Below are 20,902 nucleotides of genomic sequence, written 5' to 3' on the forward strand. Positions count from 1 at the left end.
CTGACATGTACCAGTACCAAACAGTCTCTCATGGAATTCCTGGAAGAACATCTGAATTCCAACCCTCTGGACAATCAGAATGTGGAGACTAACTGGGCAGCATTCAGAGAGCTGGTCTGCAGCACAGCTTTGGAAATCTTAGGACCCACGACTAGAAAGCACCAACACTGGTTTGATGAGAACTGACAAGATCAAGCAGTTGCTGGATGAGAAACACCGCCTACATCAAACTTACCTCAACAAGCCCAAGTCTACCTCAAGGAAAGATGCGTGCTACAATATACGCAGAACTGTACAGCAGAATCTCCATCAGATGCGAGACACACATCTGAGCAACAAAGCTGATGAGATCCAGTGCTAGACAGACAGGCATGACATGAAGAACTTCTAGAATGCCCTGAAAGAAGTGTAAGGACCTACATCCTCTGGATCATCCTAACTTCTCAGCACAGACTGGAACACACTAATTACTGATAAAGAGAAGATTCTTCAACGATGGAATGAACACTTTGACAGTGTCCTGAATTGCCATTCATTCATCAACGATGAAGCCATCAGTCATCTCCCCCAATTACCCATTGATGAAGCACTGTATGACCCTCCAACCTTGTTCAAGACACAGAAAGTAATACATCTGCTCTCCAGTGGCAAAGCCCCTGGTTTAGACTCCATCCCAGCTGAAGTCTACAAGGAAGGGGGCACAGCCCTAATAGAAAGGCTCCACCAACTGTTTTTACTGATGTAGAAGCAAGAGACAATCCCCAGGAATTCAGACACTTCCATAATCCACCTGTAAAAGCACAAAGGGAATTGCCTGGACTGCGACAACCACTGGGGTATATCCTTGCTCTCAATCACAGGAAAGATACTCACCAGAATCCTACTGAACTGCCTCACTACGCTTTTTGACCAGGGACTCCTGCCAGAAAGCCAGTGTTGATTTTGGAAAGAACGTGGGACCATCAACATGGTTTTTGCTGCGAGGCAGCTACAAGAGAAATGTCAAGAGCAAAATGCCGACCTCTTCTCCATTTATGTCGACTTGACAGAGGCCTTTGATACTTCAGCAGAGAAGGTTTTTGGAAGGTAATGGTAAAGTATGGATGCCTGAGAAAATTTGTATCCATGTTGAAGCATTTCCATGACGGCATGCAGGCACAAGTCCAGGACAATGGAGAGACATCTGAGCCATTCCAGGTAACCAATGGCATCAAGCAGGGTTGTGTTCTGACACTGACACCATTCAGTCTATTGTTCTCCACCATGTTGGCTAATGCTTTCAGAGATGGAGATGTTGGAGTCAGCATCAGGTACCATACAGATGGAAAACTGTTAAACCCCAGGAGGCTTCAAGTGAAAACTAAGGTTATGACAGACACCATCAGGGAATTATTATTAATTGCTCTGAAGCTGACCTACAATGCAGCTTTGACAAGTTCTCCAGCTTCTGCACAAGCTTTGGTCTCACCATCAGTACCAAGAAGGCTGAAGTTCTGCATCAGTCAGCCCCTGGAATGCCCTATGTTGAGCCCAACATCACCATCTACAGCCAAAAACTCAATGTAGTGAATTGCTTCACCTACCTTGGCAGCGCACTGTTACAGAGAATCACTGTTGATAAGGAAGTTAACCTCAACATTACCAGAGCCAGCTCAACTTTCGGCAGACTGTATGCCAATGTCTGGAATAGAAGAGTCATCAGCATCCAGACCAAACTAAAGGTCTACAGGGCAGTTGTGCTCCCGTACAGCCCCAGGGGTGTTTTTTGAAATGTAGCATATTCAGTACAGACCTAGGGGCAATTGTTCATTGATAGGGTTTTGATAAGTATATGATATAACCCATTCACACCTCTATTGTCTTATGGTTTGTGAATATTGAGTGATTAAACATTTGGAAAAACATAATGACCAAACAAGTATTTGTAATGATTATGGGTACATTATTACCAATGCTCCACATTTGGATAATCATGGATACATTATTACCAGCATCCCATATGTCAGTATAGCAAATGGTCATTTGAGCTTATTTGTTGATTCTGTCCATCAAACATTGGGATCTCATAATGACTCCTCAATGTATACATTTTACTCACAATAAATAATGACTCCTCAATGTATACATTTTACTCACAATAATTCTAAAATTTACAAAGAAGCAGAAGGTATGATTAATAATAGTGAGTATTTAAAATGGTTAAAAAAAACTTCTCCATTATGTTTCATTTTTTCAGGGAATTCGTGGTGAGATTGGCCGACAAGGTGAGATAGGAGAGAGTGGACTGAATGGTCAGCCAGGTGTTCCTGGACAGAAAGGAGCCCGTGGAGAACCTGGAGCATCAGTAAGTGGCTAACTATTCTAGATTTATGGATTATATTGTAGTGAAAATTCCACATTCTTAATTAAAGTGACAAAATTCTATCATTATGTTATGGAATAAAAAGTTTGAACAGAAGTCTCTTTTATATGGGCACCATTAGAAAGAAGTATTTCAGCTCCTGGCCTATGCAAAATGTAGCCAGTATGTAGAGGAAAATATGGCACCACCATTTTGTTCCTTGCCAGTATTTGATTGACATCAGCTATGAAATGTAATGTTCTAGATTTTGGCATTTTGTTGGAAATCCGAGTTTCCAGAAAGTCTGACGATAAATGTTTCAAGTCCATATTGGCTTGTTTCTCAAAATCAAATAGTCAACAATATTTGATCCTGGAGTAAAGTCTCCTATTTTCACCTAACCTTGGAAACATGAAACAACCAAAAACTTTAACAAAAGATGAAGTCCTTTTTTATGGTGAGCTTTTGCATTCTAATGTACATGTATGTTGAAACACATTTACAATGAACCAGCAGGAGCTGGTTGAAAATGGTCCCTATAGTTGAACCAACTCCAAAAAGTAATGCATGCTGTGCCCATTTTTACTTATTTAAAGTTTTATTGTTAATTGCCTGCAATTAATTTGTGTAAACATTATTTAATTTTATTCATAAAGTATTCGTTCTTTTTTCTCTAGGGCCCCCCAGGCCCAGTGGGACCAGCAGGACCACATGGAGAGAGAGGCATTCCTGGACTGCCTGGTGTTATTGGGGAGGATGGAATGAGGGGCCCAGCTGGAAAACCAGTGAGATTAAACTTTTATTATACTCTTGACTTCCAAAAGTGGGTGACATAATGCATTAATTTTCTTCATCCATCTGTCTGTCCACTTTACTTCTCATCCAAGAAGTAAATTAATTTGTTTTTTCTCCTTAAGCCAAATTTTAAGTGCACCTTGAGATGGAAGATTGTGTCATTTTTTAAAACTAGGTTACTGTTACCCTCCTTTCTAGGATTTATTATCTGCATACCATCAAGCTTGAAGAGACCATAGCAATCTGGCAGCTAGCTTATTCATTCATTTGTATGTAGATGTGTTCATTACAAACCTAGTGTTTTAGATCCACTTTTGCCTTCAGTCATGAAAATTGATATGTGGATGTATCTCAGGGGATAAGTAAATTGAATATATCAAAACTAATTAACTGTGACCAAGATTTCATGCTTGAGTAAGTTTGTATTTTCTGCAATTCATTTGCTATATCCTCAAAATTTTATCCCATTTCCACATCACTCGTGAAATTCTATGCTATGGTTGTATCTCGACAATAGTAACTCAACCTTACAAAAAAGGTCATTGTGACATAATTTTTCATGTTTGAGTGACTTTTGTATTTTCAACCGTTCATTCATACTGCTTTCAATATCTTGCACTCTGTTTCACCAATCAATAATCAACAAATATGGCTGCAGCACAACAAGAGTAGTTCAACCATACTACAGCTAGGTCACTGTGACATAATTTTAGTCATTTGTTTTTATACCCTTCATATCTTGGACCCTACTCTGCCTACAGTCACACAAATGGATATGAGGATGCACCTTAACAAAGATAATTCAATCATGCCATTTTTAGTTCGCAAGCATGTGTACAAATCTTTCCTACAGGCATCTTATCCCTGATGATAAAGACAAATTATTATGAATTCATAGTTAGCATTCACATGCCATTCAAAAAGTTTCATCAGGAAAAATTAGTGCTGCATTAAAACTCAAACTGACTTTGAAAGAGCTTTGATTAGTAGCTGTGTTAGACCTTATTGGGGCCAAAATATGATGCCAGTGAGCAGAAAAAACTGGGTTATAGATAAACTGGTTTGGGAAAGGTTTCCCAATATGCAGTTTGAAGAGGAAGCTGAATTACATTGAGACTGGTTTAAGTAATTTTCACTGTATACAGTCTGTAGAAGAAGCTGGGTTATAAAGATACCAGTTTAGGGAAGCTTCACTATACTTGTTGTGCAGAGAAGCTGGGTTACAAAGAAAAGGGTTGTGGAACTTTCGCCATATTCAATCTACAGAGGAAACTCAGTTTCAGAAAGATTGGTGTAAAGAAGTATCCTTATATTTAGTGTGGAGAGAAAGCTGGGTTATGGGGAGATTGGTTTGTGGGAAGTTTCCCTGTTTTCAGTGTGCAGAGAAAATAGAGACTGGTTTAAGGAGGTTTCACTGTATTCCTTTTTTGTGCAGAAGGAGCTTGGTTACAGAGAGACCTGTTTGAGATGGCATTATAGTAAAAAGAGAATTGGAGCATTTTCTTTTGATTATGATTCTCTTTTACATGTAAACAGGAAACAATAGTTTACAGCAGAAATGCAAGAATATATTATTTATTAAACTCAAATTCCTTTCTAGGGTCCTCAAGGAGATCCTGGTAAACCAGGTCAAGATGGTCTCCCAGGCCCCCAGGGTGAAGCAGGACCTCCAGGACTGTCTGGTGCTATGGGAGAACCAGGAAAAGCTGTAAGATACCTTAATGCATAAAATTCTCAAATATCTCAATGGAACTTATAGGTCTTGCTTTATTTGGGAAAGATGAAACTTACCATATGATCTCTTTACCTCCTAAATAATACGGCCATGTGACTACTGATCATTTGGATGATTACCAGGATAGAAGGATAATATAAACTATGTACTGAACAGGGCAATATTTGCTTACTTTTTTAAAATAAAAACCAATCAAGTCTGACAATTCTCCAATAAGATAAGATTTACTCATTATAGTTTGTTAAGTAATGCAGTACAAATTTAAATGAAATCCATTGTCATATAGAAATACAAAGGCGTAACACAGTGCATTGTCATACAAAGATAATAAGGATAACATGAAGCAAGTCATACAGAAGATAATACGGATAACACCATGCATTGTCGCACAAAATATAATAAGGATAACACTGCATTGTCTTACAAAAGATAATAAGGATTATACTTTCCATTGTCATACAAAAGATAATAAGGATAACACTATTCATACATAGATACTAAGGATAACACTATTTATTGTCATACAAAGATGCTGATAACACTGTATTGCCATACAAAGATAATAAGGATAACACTATGCATTGTCAAATACAAGATAATAAGGATAACACTATACATTCTCATACAACAGTTGCTAAGGATAACACTATCATCATACACACATACTAAGTAAGGATAACACTATTGATTGTCATGCAAAGATATGAAGGACAACAGTATACATTGTCATATAAAAGAGACTAAGGATAACACAATGTATTGTCATATAAGATTCTAAGGATAACATTGCATCATTGTATAGAAGTTATTAAAGATAACACAATGCATTGGCATACAAAAGATACTAAGGCTAACATCATGAATGTTCATATATAAAATACTATGGATAACACCATGCATTGTCTTATAGAAGACACTAATAATGTGCATTGTCTTATACAAGACACTAAGGATGACACCATGCATTCTTATATAAGAAACTAAGGATAACAATGCATGCCATATAACACTAAGGATAGCACAATCCATTGTCATATATAAGATACCAAGGATAACACAGTGCATTGTCACATACAACATACTAAGACTATGCAAAAATGAAGTGAATAAACATTCATGTATTTCTTTTGTGGTCCCTAATTACTTATCACATGATTCCTGGCCGGCATCCCAAAAATATATATAAAACTTGTATGCACACATATAAATTTCAAGGTAAATGACATTATAGCAACCTTTAAGTAGTTTTATTGGTCATACAGTTGTATAAAATAGCTTTTTACCTCTTTTGAAAAATATGTTGATGTTGGATACAAATTTTAGATTAGTAGGTAAATCATTCTATATTTTACATGCTGTGAACTGGAAGCATTGAATCATGAAGTTAATGGAATCATATGATACTTAAACTGTCTAACAAGATTAACCCTATGATTATGAACCTTGATGCACTTTATGTGTTTGTTTTCATTTATTCTGCATCCCATCCCATCAGTGCAAACCCATCGTCAAAGTTGTTTTATAATATCACATTAGTGCAAACCCATTGCCTAAAAGTGCAAACCCATTGCCTAATGTTGTTTTATAATATCACATTAGTGCAAACCCATTGCCTAATGCTGCTTTATAATATCACATTAGTGCAAACCCATTGCCTAATGTTGTTTAATAGCAAAACAATTATTTTCTTTCAATTTTGTTTAACATGTAACTTTATAACTTTATGACTGGACAAAAATAATAATTGCCATTTGGCCAATGAATACTGCTGTCTGTAAAGTCATGTGTAAATCTCACTAACCCTTTACCTCATAGAGCATAGTTACAAAGTGCAGCGCGCTATAAATAGAACACCTGTTACCTAGTCAACTCCATACACATATGGATGCCTGTGAACTGTTAAGCAATGTAGTGTATGTTATGTTTAACAGCAATTTTAACCATTTTACATTTTTGGTACACATCTATTATATGTGGAAAAATTTAAGAGTAAAGTCCAATTGCTGTGTAATTATTTATCACGGAATAATTTTTTATGTGCTTTAAAATCTTGAGAGAACTCATTCACCGTCATGTCAGTGAGGCCGCGTGACCAACCGTAGCTGCCATTTCACATACTTGAAATTTACAAGTTTTTCATCTGCATCTACATCACTAAGTCATCTGAATTTGATAATTTATAAAAACTAATTGCTGCCTACATCAATAACAGAGCCTTTACCTAGGTTATTGAATGTTTCATTGTTGTGATTCTAATCGTGAAAACTTCGTAAGTACTGAATGAAATCCGCGACCGCCATTTTGGAGAGTGGAGATTAAGACCCAGTTACTTTAAATAGCAGATATCGACCAGTGCATAAACAGTGACCACCTGATCTGATGTAATTGTCATTCGCAGAAATGAATGTAGTATCTAATAGGGGGTTTTCCCCGAAGGTGGCACTACGAAAACCGGCATAAAATGGCTGATTTGTACAGCCGATGTCAAAAGGCGCTTCCATGCGACTTGAGTAGAGGCGTCAAAAGGCGCTTCCATGCGAATGGTGTAGAGGCATCCAAAGATGCTTGCATGAGGTAAAGGGTTAATACATAATAATTGTGTATTGTGTATCATTTAAAATGGAATTTGAGGATAAATATACTGTATTTATTTTAGGGCCCCCCTGGACAAGATGGATTCCCAGGCATTGCAGGTGCTCGTGGAGAGAAGGGACCTGATGGTGATGCAGGACCACCAGGAATGCCTGGACCCATAGGGTTCCGGGTGAGTATTTTCATTACACAGAATATGTAAATTAGGTGTTAAAGGAAATACCTGTCTCTTGCATCGATATATATATATATATATATATATATATATATATATATATATATATATATATATATATATATATATATATATATATAACAATAGACAAAATATGATATCAAACAGTTTACTTTGCATATAGAAGAAAGAGGCAATTACAAATAATTATTCATAGTGTTTAAAGATTAAAAGTAAGGCAAGCATTCTTTTCCAAAGTTTTTCCATATCATGCTGATGAGAGTATCAAGATGGCAAATCATCTTTGCATCACTGAATTGTTTTACTAATAATGTAAATGCATTTTAAGTTTAATTTCCCTATACTAATGTCACTTACGATGGATAAATCAGGGATTGTTTATGGATATCACCAGACATTAACTGGACAAGATAAATGAGGCATTGTTTGTTCATATCACCAGACATTAACTGGACAAGATAAATGAGGCATTGTTTGTGCATATCACCAGACATTAACTGGACAAGATAAATGAGGCATTGTTTGTGCATATCACCAGACATTAACTGGACAAGATAAATGATGCATTGTTTGTGCATATCACCAGACATTAACTGGACAAGATAAATGAGGCATTGTTTGTGCATATCACCAGACATTAACTGGACAAGATAAATAAAGCATTGTTTGTGCATATCACCAGACATTAACTGGACAAGATAAATGAGGCATTGTTTGTGCATATCACCAGACATTAACTGGACAAGATAAATGAGGCATTGTTTGTGCATATCACCAGACATTAACTGGACAAGATAAATGATGCATTGTTTGTGCATATCACCAGACATTAACTGGACAAGATAAATAAGGCATTGTTTGTGCATATCACCAGACATTAACTGGACAAGATAAATAAGGCATTGTTTGTGCATATCACCAGACATTAACTGGACAAGATAAATGAGGCATTGTTTGTTCATATCACCAGACATTAACTGGACAAGATAAATGAGGCATTGTTTGTTCATATCACCAGACATTAACTGGACAAGATAAATGAGGCATTGTTTGTGCATATCACCAGACATTAACTGGACAAGATAAATGAGGCATTGTTTATGCATATCACCAGACATTAACTGGACAAGCTTAATGACATGACATGAGAATTGCTAAACTCTTCATGTAGTAGAAGTAATGGCCCTTAATTTTTACCTTTAGGGAGCACCAGGCCCCATGGGATCAGTAGGACAAAGTGGCTCAAGAGGTAACAGGGTGAGTACTGCATTTTTTCATTCAGATTTTAAGACAATTAAAAAATACAAAGACTTCTATGTATCCAACACTTTTATACAAGGCTTACATGTAAGGAGGACATGAGCTCATAGCAAACACAGATATGGTTGTGAAATGTGGTCTTTTAAACTGAGGAAGCCTGGGTACCCAGAAGAAACTTCCAATTTGGAATGAGCAGTTATGGGCCCTTGTGTATCTGGGAACTGTCGATGGAATCCAGGACCACAGAAGTGCAAAGTAAACACATTACTTTGGTCTTTTCCAGGTCTCATATTGTATATTACTGTGGCCTTATCCGGGTCTCATATATTATATATTACTGTGGCCTTATCCAGGTCTCATATATTGTATATTACTGTGGCCTTATCAAAGGTCTCATATTTTATATTACTGTGGCCTTATCCAGGTCTCATATATTGTATATTACTGTGGCCTTATCCAGGTCTTGTATATTGTATATTACTGTGGCCTTATCCAGGTCTTGTATATTGTATATTACCGTGGCCTTATCCAGGTCTCATATTGTATATTATTATGGTCTTGTTCAGGTCTCATATGTCGTATATTACTGTGGTCTTTTCCAGGTCTCATATATTGTATATTACTATGGACTTATCCAGGTTTCATATATTGTATATTACTGTGGTCTTATCCAGGTCTCATATATTGTATATTACCTTGGCCTCATCTAGGTCTCATTCATTATATATTTCATGGAATGTAAGTTAATTTTGCACATTTATGGCCATGTGTTTGCAGATAGTATGGGAATGAGTTGACCCTCACCATATATAGGAAAAGTTGTGTTTTTTTCTCTCCAGCTGAAACAACTTTTACAAATAGAACAACTTACAAAAAATATTGCTAATTATCGTGACAAAAGATCAAGCATTACAGATTGTAGGTGACAGTATGTGTAGTACATACAGTGAAATGGAGAGAAAAAAGCAGACAGTAGAAAATGACAAGCATGCAGTTTATTTGGAATAATCAAATTTTAGAGTCTCAGTTAGAAAATATCACTGTTGATCAGGAAAGTTCCACATATATGCCTTCATTCTATGTATCCTTATTTATTTATTCTTTTATTTATTTAGGGAGATAATGGCCCAACTGGTGCACCTGGTGCAGAGGGACCACGTGGCGCACCTGTAAGTATGAAAGATTTGAAGAGAATTCTACATTTTTACTCAATTTTTCTATCTTTGCTTTTTATGGTTTCACAGTATTTCTTTTACATGGGCCTCTGTAGCAACAACTGAATGAATAATTTCTTTCTTATATTAGTAGACATGTTATAAATCTTTAAGGTAGTCCATTTTAATAAAACCAACTCGGCTTTAAGTGACGTCATATCATCATTGTGAGCATGATAACAAAAACGAGCATGAAGGGATTTTTATCAAACCCAGTTTGTGGATATGTTAGAAGAATATATTTGATGATGGCACTTTAAAAACTTCAAAAAAATATGATTATTGATTAAATGAAACTTAGTGTACATGTATATTTTGACAGCAAATGAGAGGCATTCAGTGATATTCTACTGATATGGTCAAGTTCAATATCAAGGTTTACAATTAAAAAATTTGTTCTGCACTTATTTAGAGAACATGTTAGTTCAGGTATTATGAAAATATTTTTCTTGCTGAATTTGGCATATTGGAATTTCTCAAGAATATCTGAGATCAGTTCAAAGAATAAGACTTTTCATGAATTATTAAATTTTTGGACAGATGAGTGTCAGGCCCTTTTAGGGACTCTTGTTTAAGTCAGAACATCATGTAAAGTAACGAATCACCAGGATAACATCATCTACTTACTAACGTAATAGATTCCTTACAACCAAATTATCTCTTTTGAAAATTTTAAAAGAGACATACTTTTGGTTGATATTGACAGTTTCACTTATTTTGAATGGAAAACAATGAAGTAATTACAAACTGAATTTGCATATTTTATATCATGCAAACTGTCCAGGTCTCTAACCATTCAGGCAACAGACTTCCTCATTAAATAATGACCTGCATGCTATCCAGATCTCATTAAATAATGACCTGCATGTTACCCAAATCTCAGTAAGTAATGACCTGCATGTTACCCAGATCTCATTAAATAATGACCTGCATGTTACCTGAATCTGATTAAATAATGACCTTCATGTTACCCAAATCTCATTAAATAATGACCTGCATGCTATCCAGATCTCATTAAATAATGACCTGCATGCTATCCAGATCTCATTAAATAATGACCTTCATGTTACCCAAATCTCATTAAATAATGACCTGCATGTTACCTAAACAACATTAAATAATGACCTGCATGCTATCCAGATCTCATTAAATAATGACCTGCATGTTGCTCAGATCTCATTAAATAATGACCTTCATGTTACCCAAATCTCATTAAATAATGACCTGCATGTTACCCAGATCTCATTAAATAATGACCTTCATGTTACCCAGATCTCATTAAATAATGACCTGCATGTTACCCAAATCTCATTAAATAATGACCTGCATGTTACCCAGATCTCATTAAATAATGACCTGCATGTTACCCAGATCTCATTAAATAGTGAGTTTGTTACCCAGATCATATTAAATAATGACCTACATGTTACCCAGATCTCATTAAATAATGACCTGCATGTTATCCAGATCTCATTAAATAATGACCTGCATGTTATCCAGATCTCATTAAATAATGACCTGCATGTTACCCAGATCTCTTTAAATAATGACCTGCATGTTATCCAGGACAAGATAGGATAGTGCCCTATTGGAGTTTCAAATAACTGATAAGTGATTGAAAGCCATTTCATAGACAGGTGGAGTTTAAGGGTTAATTAATAGTCTGTCACACTGACATTCTTTTACTCTAAAATCTTGGTGTAGCAAGAACAAAATATGTTTGCAGCGATATCAAATTCTTGGTCATTAAAATTTAACTTTTATAACAATAAGCTCATAAAATGAAACAAAGACATTTCATGTCTAATGTAGACTTATTTCTACCTTACAGGGTCCACAGGGTCCAGAGGGTATTGATGGACCAAATGGAGCTCCAGGTCTAAAGGTAATATTCCATTCATTTATTCATCATTTTGTTTTGTCTCCTGCTTTTGGCAGACAAACAAGAACATTAAATTTGATATATATGTCCATCCTTTCATCTATCCTTTCCTTGATCTGTATTACAAATATGTGGTCTTAAAATAAGTAATAGAAAAGAGTGATGCAACAAGCTTTGTAAAATTCACAAATAATTTATTTCCCTAGAGTACAAAGTGAAATTGTAGAAAAAGGAACTTATGGTATTGTGAAGTAAATAAGAAATACTCCTATAATTACAGACATAAATCCCAATAAATAAAGTTCTGAATAAACTTTAGTGGAAATCCAAATTAAATCCGATCCTGAAAGTGTTGATGTGCCATTTATGGCTTGTGTCATGGTGATGTACCAACAGTCCTTTAACTGATTACAATAAATGATACATTCAAGAATTATATCTTTATTATAAATTTCACTATAAATTCAAGTCTCTGTTTCAAAGAATGTTACTTTTGAAGAGCACTCTGTATTTCCTATGAATAAATAATTTGAATAAATAAAATTGTAGCCCAGATGAATTTCTGGACACAAGAATAGTACAGTTCATTCTGCTCAGATCTTGAAGCACGAATGAATAATTTTTCCAGTAACAAGATTATATAGTCTTCTATTTGACCTCAGGTCACAATTGGCATTTTCTAAAAATAACTATTACCTAATGGAAAATTTCAATCCAGAAGGTTCCAAATGTTGACAAGATAAAATGTTAGTTATACTTAGAAGGTCTGTTACTAAAATTGTAATATAGAACCTGGAATATGTCAGGTAGGCCAGGTATATATATATATATATATATATATATATATATATATATATATATATATATATATATATATATATATATATATATATATGGGACTTTCAATAACCTAGACCCAGACCAAATTAAATATATTTACTTCTATTATTAATAATCATAATATTAAACCCATACACAAAGAACAGATTAGCTGTCTATTAGTTGTTTACAGAATTTAAAAAATCAATAACTCAGGTCAAGTAGGAAATGAACTTGATTTTGGACAAGTCCAAGTCCAGCATACAATGTTAAAATTACAATAGTAAATAATGGAAGAAAAAAAAGAAACAATGCAAATTAAATATACATAACAATATGTCTGTCCCACTTCCATTTTTTGCACTCAACAAGTCCCATAAGAAATACTGGATTTGAACCATATTTGGTCAACAGTTAGCTGCAGATGAGGCTTTGGCTGAGTTGATTTCTGTGTCCTGCATTATTGTTTATCAGAGTTGTAGCTGCTGATTATCCAATAGAACCCACTTTCATTTCCACATAATAAATAAATCCTTTGATTATTATCAGATCTGGGCCAAATTTGCTTTGATTTGATGGTTGATATTGATGAGACATTATGGTTTGGCAAAGCTGTAGTCCTTGACTATCCGAGTCACCTACTTTCATTTTGACACAATACTCCCTTATCACTGGATTTCAACCAAATTTGTTTGACAGTACACCTGAAATTGATAAAACCAACAAAAAGCTTGGAATAGCAATTCCTGGAATATTTTGGTTGATTATTTATTTTCTTCAATTTATCTTGTGCTGTTTCCATTCATTTTTAAGATTAGCTTTGTATTAACATTTTTCTAATAAAGATGGTATACAGCCTAAATTAAATCCTGATAAAAACTGGATGTATTGATAAAGCTTGTATGGATGATATCAAATATGCAAGATGAGAAAATAATTAACTGGTGCAAATTACATCAAATATATAAGTATAGGAAATAACAACTTATAATGATGATATCAAATATACTAGTACAGAAAAAATTAACTTGTATATCAAATATACTAGTACAGAAAAAATTGACTTGTATATCAAATATACAAGTACAGAAAAAATTAACTTGTATGTCAAATATACAAGTACAGAAAAAAATTAACTTGTATATCAAGTATACAAGTACAGAAAAAATTAACTTGTATATCATATATACAAGTACAGAAAAAAATTAACTTATACAGATGATATCAAATATATAAGTGCAGTACATAGTTAACTTGTACATCAAATATGCGAGTACAGAAAAAAATTAACATTGAATGAGAAAATAGGAATGACAAGTGCTTTACTACTTCACACAAGCTCATGATGTTTTCTGTTTGAAAAAAGGTTGAATTTTAGATATAGAGGGGATTTAATCAAACAACAATTGGTGCTTGCTATTAGCTGCATGATTTTCATGCATGCAATTGAATATTTGGTGGAAGTTTTAAGAATTTTGCATAAATCATGCAGTTACATGTTCTTGAAAAGACCTATGATCCTTGTGATTTTTTTTAATTACTATGTACCTTTTTTTTAAAGAAAATTTCAAACTTTTGAACTTGTATACCATGTTCAATATTATTATATTTACCTTCAGGGAGATAAGGGTGATATAGGACTTATGGGACTTCCTGGTCTTCCAGGCATTCAGGTAAGAAAAAAATATAAGTGTGTGTGAGTTATATAAATTGCAATTCTTGTTCCATAAATTCTTTATTTGAGGGAGTGGGGAATAACACTTTTAAATCATTTTATGGTTGCACTGAAACATGAATTTAAAGAATCAAAGAAAAGTTTTGTATCTAAAATGCAATATGACACTGGACCCAATGACAGGATTTTTATCTAACCGACAATGGGACGCTGGACCCAGTCACAAATATAAGTAGTGACAAACATGAAATTCTTCATAAAAATGACAAAAATGTATGCCCATGTAAAGAATTATTGGAATTTAAATAATTTATAATAGTGAAGACTGACCAGTATTACTGATTTTTATATCATTGTACATATATCAGTTTTGTAAATAAATATAAATTAGACTGCCATCTGAGACTTTCCTTTGGATTCATTAATCTCTTTTAATTGAATTTTAAAAGCTTTCAATATTTATGCCTGATAAAGATAGTGTTTCAGGAAATGAAATACTGAACATAATTGGAGGCAAACACACAGCAGGAAGCTTAAAAGGTTGCTAGTACAGTGCCATAGTAAGCAGGCAACTTTTTATAAACACTAATTACCATATTGCTACATGCTGACATATTTCCCTGTACTGCAGTTGTTTTCTAATTGGCGCCACAAATGGTCTCTGGTGTTGCATGTAAATAATAAAAATGTAATAATGCAGGTTGCTAAAATAATGGACAGAGAGTTCCTTTTACACAATCTTGAATAATTTGATAATGTTTTTATCCTAGGATATGTAGGCTGCATGCATTTAAAGAGTTCAGGCTGTCATAATGTTAAAATTGGCACTACGTTATCGAATGGTTTGTCCCTGCAGTAATATGCAGGCTGCAACCCTCCAGCTGATTTCCAGTCAATAACTATTTCACTAATTTGTTTTTTACATTCTGTTTAGTTTTAAAAGAAGTTTCATTTGCTCCTGAAGAATTTATTCAGACTCTGAATGGGAAATTTTATCAAATCTGCATTTTGTTTGCATTCCATATGCCTTCTTTTGTTGTTCCGTTTGTATTTCATTCTTGTTGTATTTAATTGATCATCACATCTATTTCATCTCAAAAATGCATTTAGATTTTATATTTATCACTTTTATCCATTTGCATTCATTCTGCATTCCATTCTTATTTATCTAGTAAAATTACCAGTTCCGTGACTGTATTATTGTTACAGAAAAAATTGTGAATGCAAATTACAACACAGAAGACAGTAGCCTCTGATGATTCAAGGGATGTTAACCTGGCAAGGTTGTACAAACTTCTGGCCTGTTCTTGGTTGCCAAAAGTTTTACATTATGAAAGCATTTAAGTGTCAAAGATGAATGCATGTGTTAAAATAAACAGGAATAGAATGGTATAGGATTAGTGAAACCCATGTTAAAAAAGCTCTCTTTACCCATTTTTCTTGATGTTTTTGCAAATACATGTTTTCATTCAGCACCAGTCACCATTTGCAAAACAATTTCAAAAGTCATAGCTACCAATATTTAATGTCATGTTTTTAATTATTAGGGACTTGCAGGAGAACCTGGACTTATGGGACCACCAGGACAACAAGGAACCAGGGTAAGTTAAGGAAACTATGTAGATTTATACATGCAGGTTGTGACATTGAATAAGTCCTCTCTTGAAAAAGTTGATAAATGTTTAAAGAACAAAAGACAGCACATGACATCTCTTAAAATAGCTGCAGATGCAGTATGTGAAGTAAGCCAATGATACCTTGTTTTGTTATATATGATGTGCTCTAATTTATGATGTGTTCCAATTTTAGATGTGTTCTAATTCATAACGTGGACCCTGATTCTTCAAACCAGAATGAGGTGAAAAACTTAGTTTTGTCATATATTGCACATATCATATTCTACATTTCCAAAATCTTGATGACTTTGCTCCATTGTCATAAAAGTTAGTTGCCATTGTGGATGCTACACTGATTGTCATTTGTCACACACTGTTTGGTTGGCTTACAGTTGAACAGTGCTTGACTGTCTATTCTTTTTGTCATTTCATAAGACTGTTATGTGATACCCATTATCATGTGCATCAAGTCTCTGAAAAAAATAATTCTTTGGATTAAATATGACTATGCGTAAGTAATGATATTTCATAAATCAGAATAAAAGAAAGAAGATACAAACCATTTGCAAATTTGTAGGTTTTATTGGCCAAATAATTACACAAGCTTTGCACACTTAGTAATAAAACCATAGACATACTCTGGGAAAAAAGTCATGTTGTATTCAGGTAATACATGTACTCTTAAACATGCAAAATAGTCATGACATAATCAGGTAATACTTACAAAATAATCATGATATTTCCAGATAATACTAGAAAACATGCCAAACAGTCTTGCTATTTCCAGGTAATTCTAGTAAACTTGCAAAACATTCATGATATATTCAGGTAATACTTGTAAACATTCAAAAATTGTCATGATATATTCAGGAAATGCTTGTAAACATTACAAAAAAGGTTCAGAAGTATGCAGGTAATACTAGTAACCTTGCAAAACAGTCAAGAAATATGAAGTATTATTATATGCTCATTTTTTTTCCCCCGTTAACTTTACATTGTCAGAATCGTGCAGTATTACCCGATACTGAACCCACGTGCCATTACACATATAGCATTCACGTGCATAAAGGAACTACTTTCTATTGTAAACAAATAATGGATGCAGACACCAGCACTTTCGATTTGTAAACAAATCATGTACACTTGCGTAAGAGGCGCTTTACATTGTGGTTGTTTAAATTTGTTTTTGAATGAACTAAAACAGATGTTTCGTGGACTGCCGCATACCAGCTGCTTTGGCATATTCTGCGTTGATATAATGTTTTGGATTTAGGCTAGCTACAGTATACAACAGACACAAGAACAGGTCCTTACAAATAACATACAAGTGACAAGTCATATACTGTCTTCTTTAGCTGGTGATAAGAATGGCAAAAAAAATATACTTACAGTTTTACATCCTGAATTTCCTCAAAAGGTACTTTCTTAGTTCTGCAAATCTGAATTACATGAGCCATGTTATAGGTTCTCAATTTTGATTACACATTTCGAAATTGTACTGTAATTTCGATGATAAGTGCAATTACATCCTCCTTTCTGCACTCAAAATGAAATAAGCATTAAATTCCATAGCGTCTTTTTGACAATTGCAATTGAAAGACTTCATATTTTGCCCACATTATGATTTCAGACATTCAGTGACAGAAACAGAAACACATTTACACATTCTTCCTAGCTTATATTTCATGTGGAATTGTCACATACAAATCCAGTCCATGATCAAAAAATTTAGTAGAATTGAAAAAAAAATCTATTCATTCCAGATTAAATGGAAAAGTTGTTGCAATGCACATTCATTCACAATATGACTCCAAATTTCAATTTTAACTAGACATGCCATTTTCTTTCAAAAGTTAAGTCAAGCGCGCGACTAAGTTCAAATTTGTCTGGGCGGAGTTATGTGCGCAGTAATAATGTTGTTGTGTAATGATGAATATGTGCTTGTGTATTTAGTTTAGAATACGGCATACATTCAATTACGTTGTTTCTTGTAGTGTATTTTGTTCATATAATTAAGCATTAGGAAGAATAAAAAAATAAGCATATAATGACAAGGTTACTGCATTTGTATGGGAAAATATGAACTCGTTTTATCGGATGGATATACTGCACTCCGAAGGTCGTGCAGTATTCCATCCAAAAAACTTGTTCATATTTTCCCATACAAATGCAGTAACCTATAAATACTAGTAATTCTGACTTGCAATAACAATCATACAGTGTCAATATGGCAATATAGAGTATACTGGCTTGTAGTGAAACTGCCTTATAATGAAGTACATGATACAGTATTTCTTCATTGTTATGCTGTCTATGGGAGCCATAGTATTCCCTCATTATTATGCTAAGGGAGCCATAGTGCTCCATCATTGTTATGCTGTCTATGGGAGCCATAGTACTACCTCATTATTATGCTGTCTATGGGAGCCATAGTACTCCCTTGTTATTATGCTGTCTATGGGGACCATAGTACTCCCTCGTTATTTTGCTGTCTATGGGAGCCATAGTACTCCCACATTATTATGCGGTCTATGGGAGCCATAGTACTCCCTCAATATTATGATGTCTATGGGAGCCATAGTACTCCCTCTTTATTATGCTGTCTGTGGAAGCCATAGTGCTCCCTCAATATTATGCTGTCTATGGGAGCCATATTATATACTGCCTAATATTGAGATTGCCTTATAAAAAAGATTCGTTATAGATATAATTACACTACCACTTAATGAAATGGAGTCCTAATGAAGGGCTTTATAGTGAGGGAGCATTGGTTCATAATTTCTCACTATAACATCATTCAAGGGAACCATAAAAGCGTAAAGTGTTATGTGCAAGATCACTTTATACTGGGTCCATTATTCAGGTTACATAGTATCCTATGACCATACTCAACTTGTATAATGGACCATATGATGCTGAAGTGTCTTATATCTTCTTTTCTAGGGACCAGATGGCAGGAGGGGAGAACCAGGTTCAGATGGTCCATCTGGACTCCCAGGCCCTCCAGGCCCCCCAGTAAGTACACATCTAAATTTAGTTTTCTAGTGCAGCAGGCAACATCTTGATTTGGCTGTAACCAACCATCTGTCTTGATGTCCAACCATTTGTCTTGATGTCCAACCATTTGTCTTGATATCCAACCATCTATCTTGATATCCATCCATCCATCTTGATATAATTTATTTACCTTGATGATTTTATTACCTTGAAAATTGATTTACCTTGATACTTTATTAATGCACTGTATCAACATGCTCTATAGCATCTGTGTCCACAAATCAAAGCTCAGCAACCATTGTACCTAATTGAATGCCATTTGGAAGATGAATTGTCTATACCAATTTGATATGCATTTTAAAGGTTTTATCTTTTCTTGTTCAATTTTGACAGGGTTCTTACCCATATTCTGTCAATTCTACATTGACGCTGCATGCAGATCCTCGTAAACATCGTACCATTCAGCTTATTCTGATGCAGCTAGTGCATACTTTGTCAATGACCTAAATGTGCCTTGCAAGTATTTTGTCTTGTCAGTACTATTTTGGATAGGGTTAAGACCCTTGCTGATTAATCAGATATCTTCAAATGGGATGTTTGTAACCAGCACAGCTCAGGAACAATTTAACACATCCTGGTTCTGTCTGGTATGAACAATGTGTAATAGATCTTAGATGTGCTTTTTATGGGTTTTACTGTTTCAGCTCATTTTATATATATATATATATATATATATATATATATATATATATATATATATATATATATATATATATATGCATGTATGATGGAGTTATGGCCCTTGACACTAAACTTCATATCTATGGGATATGGCTGTAACCAGGATAGTTTAAGAACCATTAAAAACATTTGGTGCTATATGGTATGGATACTTCCTCATAGATCTTACTGAACCTTTATGAGGTTTGCCTAAGCAACTCCATTTTGATGGACTTAAGGCCATTGAGATATAACATAATATCTTCACATGGAATATTGATTCAAACTTGCACAGCTCAAGAACCATTTAGAATATTCTGGTACAAGTTGGTATAAACATTGACTCATAGACTTGCATGTGTCTAAATGGGCTTCATCTTGTTTACTCCATTTTGGAATAAATTATGCCCTTTGTTCATATATTCATATATTCTTCTCTTAATACTTGCAATTGTAAGAATCATTCAACATACAGTATTCTGATCATGTCTTCTAAGAACATAAGACAATGATGTGTATTGAATGGATTTTGTTTAATCAGCACAATTTTGGACAGACTTGTATTCCTTGTCAATCAATGTCATATCTTTACATGGACTGTTGCTTGCAGTCAGTATAGCTCAGGAAATATTCATCATCTGATGTTGACTGATGTAAACAATTTTAGAGTTTTGGCCCTTGTCAATCAACTTGATATCTTCATCTTTGCATGGGATGTTGCTTGTACTAATGAAACTTTGATGGAGTTGGCTTTCAAGTATTCCACATCATTCTTTAGATGAGTTATGGCCCCTGAATGCAAATCATCTCTTCACTTAGCCTTCAAACATTCCACATCATCCTTTAGATGAGTTATGGCCCTTTGAATGCCCATCATCTCTTAATTTAGCTTTCAAGCATTCCTCATCTTACTTTAGATGAGTTATGGCCCCTGAAATCCCATCTTCTCTTAATTTAGCTTTCAAGCATTCCTTATTTTACTTTAGATGAGTTATGGCCCCTGAATGCCCATCATCTCTTAACGTTGCTTTCAAACATTCCATATCATCCTTTAGATGAG

At 34.5% G+C, this 20,902-nt stretch overlaps 1 protein-coding gene across 2 annotated transcripts in view; it reads left to right on the forward strand.

The window, feature by feature from the left end:
* LOC149791274 (uncharacterized) overlaps window positions 1–20,902 on the forward strand; it is a 102,257-nt gene that overhangs the window by 62,026 nt on the left and 19,329 nt on the right. For both annotated transcript variants that reach the window (XM_089969782.1, XM_089969784.1), the window contains exons 33-42: window positions 2,237–2,344; window positions 3,019–3,126; window positions 4,737–4,844; window positions 7,528–7,635; window positions 8,863–8,916; window positions 10,035–10,088; window positions 11,965–12,018; window positions 14,454–14,507; window positions 16,057–16,110; window positions 19,069–19,140. In XM_089969782.1, the coding sequence (XP_089825908.1) occupies window positions 2,237–2,344; window positions 3,019–3,126; window positions 4,737–4,844; window positions 7,528–7,635; window positions 8,863–8,916; window positions 10,035–10,088; window positions 11,965–12,018; window positions 14,454–14,507; window positions 16,057–16,110; window positions 19,069–19,140 (774 nt within the window). The remainder of the gene's footprint in view (window positions 1–2,236; window positions 2,345–3,018; window positions 3,127–4,736; window positions 4,845–7,527; window positions 7,636–8,862; window positions 8,917–10,034; window positions 10,089–11,964; window positions 12,019–14,453; window positions 14,508–16,056; window positions 16,111–19,068; window positions 19,141–20,902) is intronic.

Source organism: Sinohyriopsis cumingii, chromosome 9 (assembly GCF_028554795.1).
Source record: "Sinohyriopsis cumingii isolate HCF-2022 chromosome 9, ASM2855479v2, whole genome shotgun sequence".
In the NCBI taxonomy this organism is placed as follows: domain Eukaryota; kingdom Metazoa; phylum Mollusca; class Bivalvia; order Unionida; family Unionidae; genus Sinohyriopsis; species Sinohyriopsis cumingii.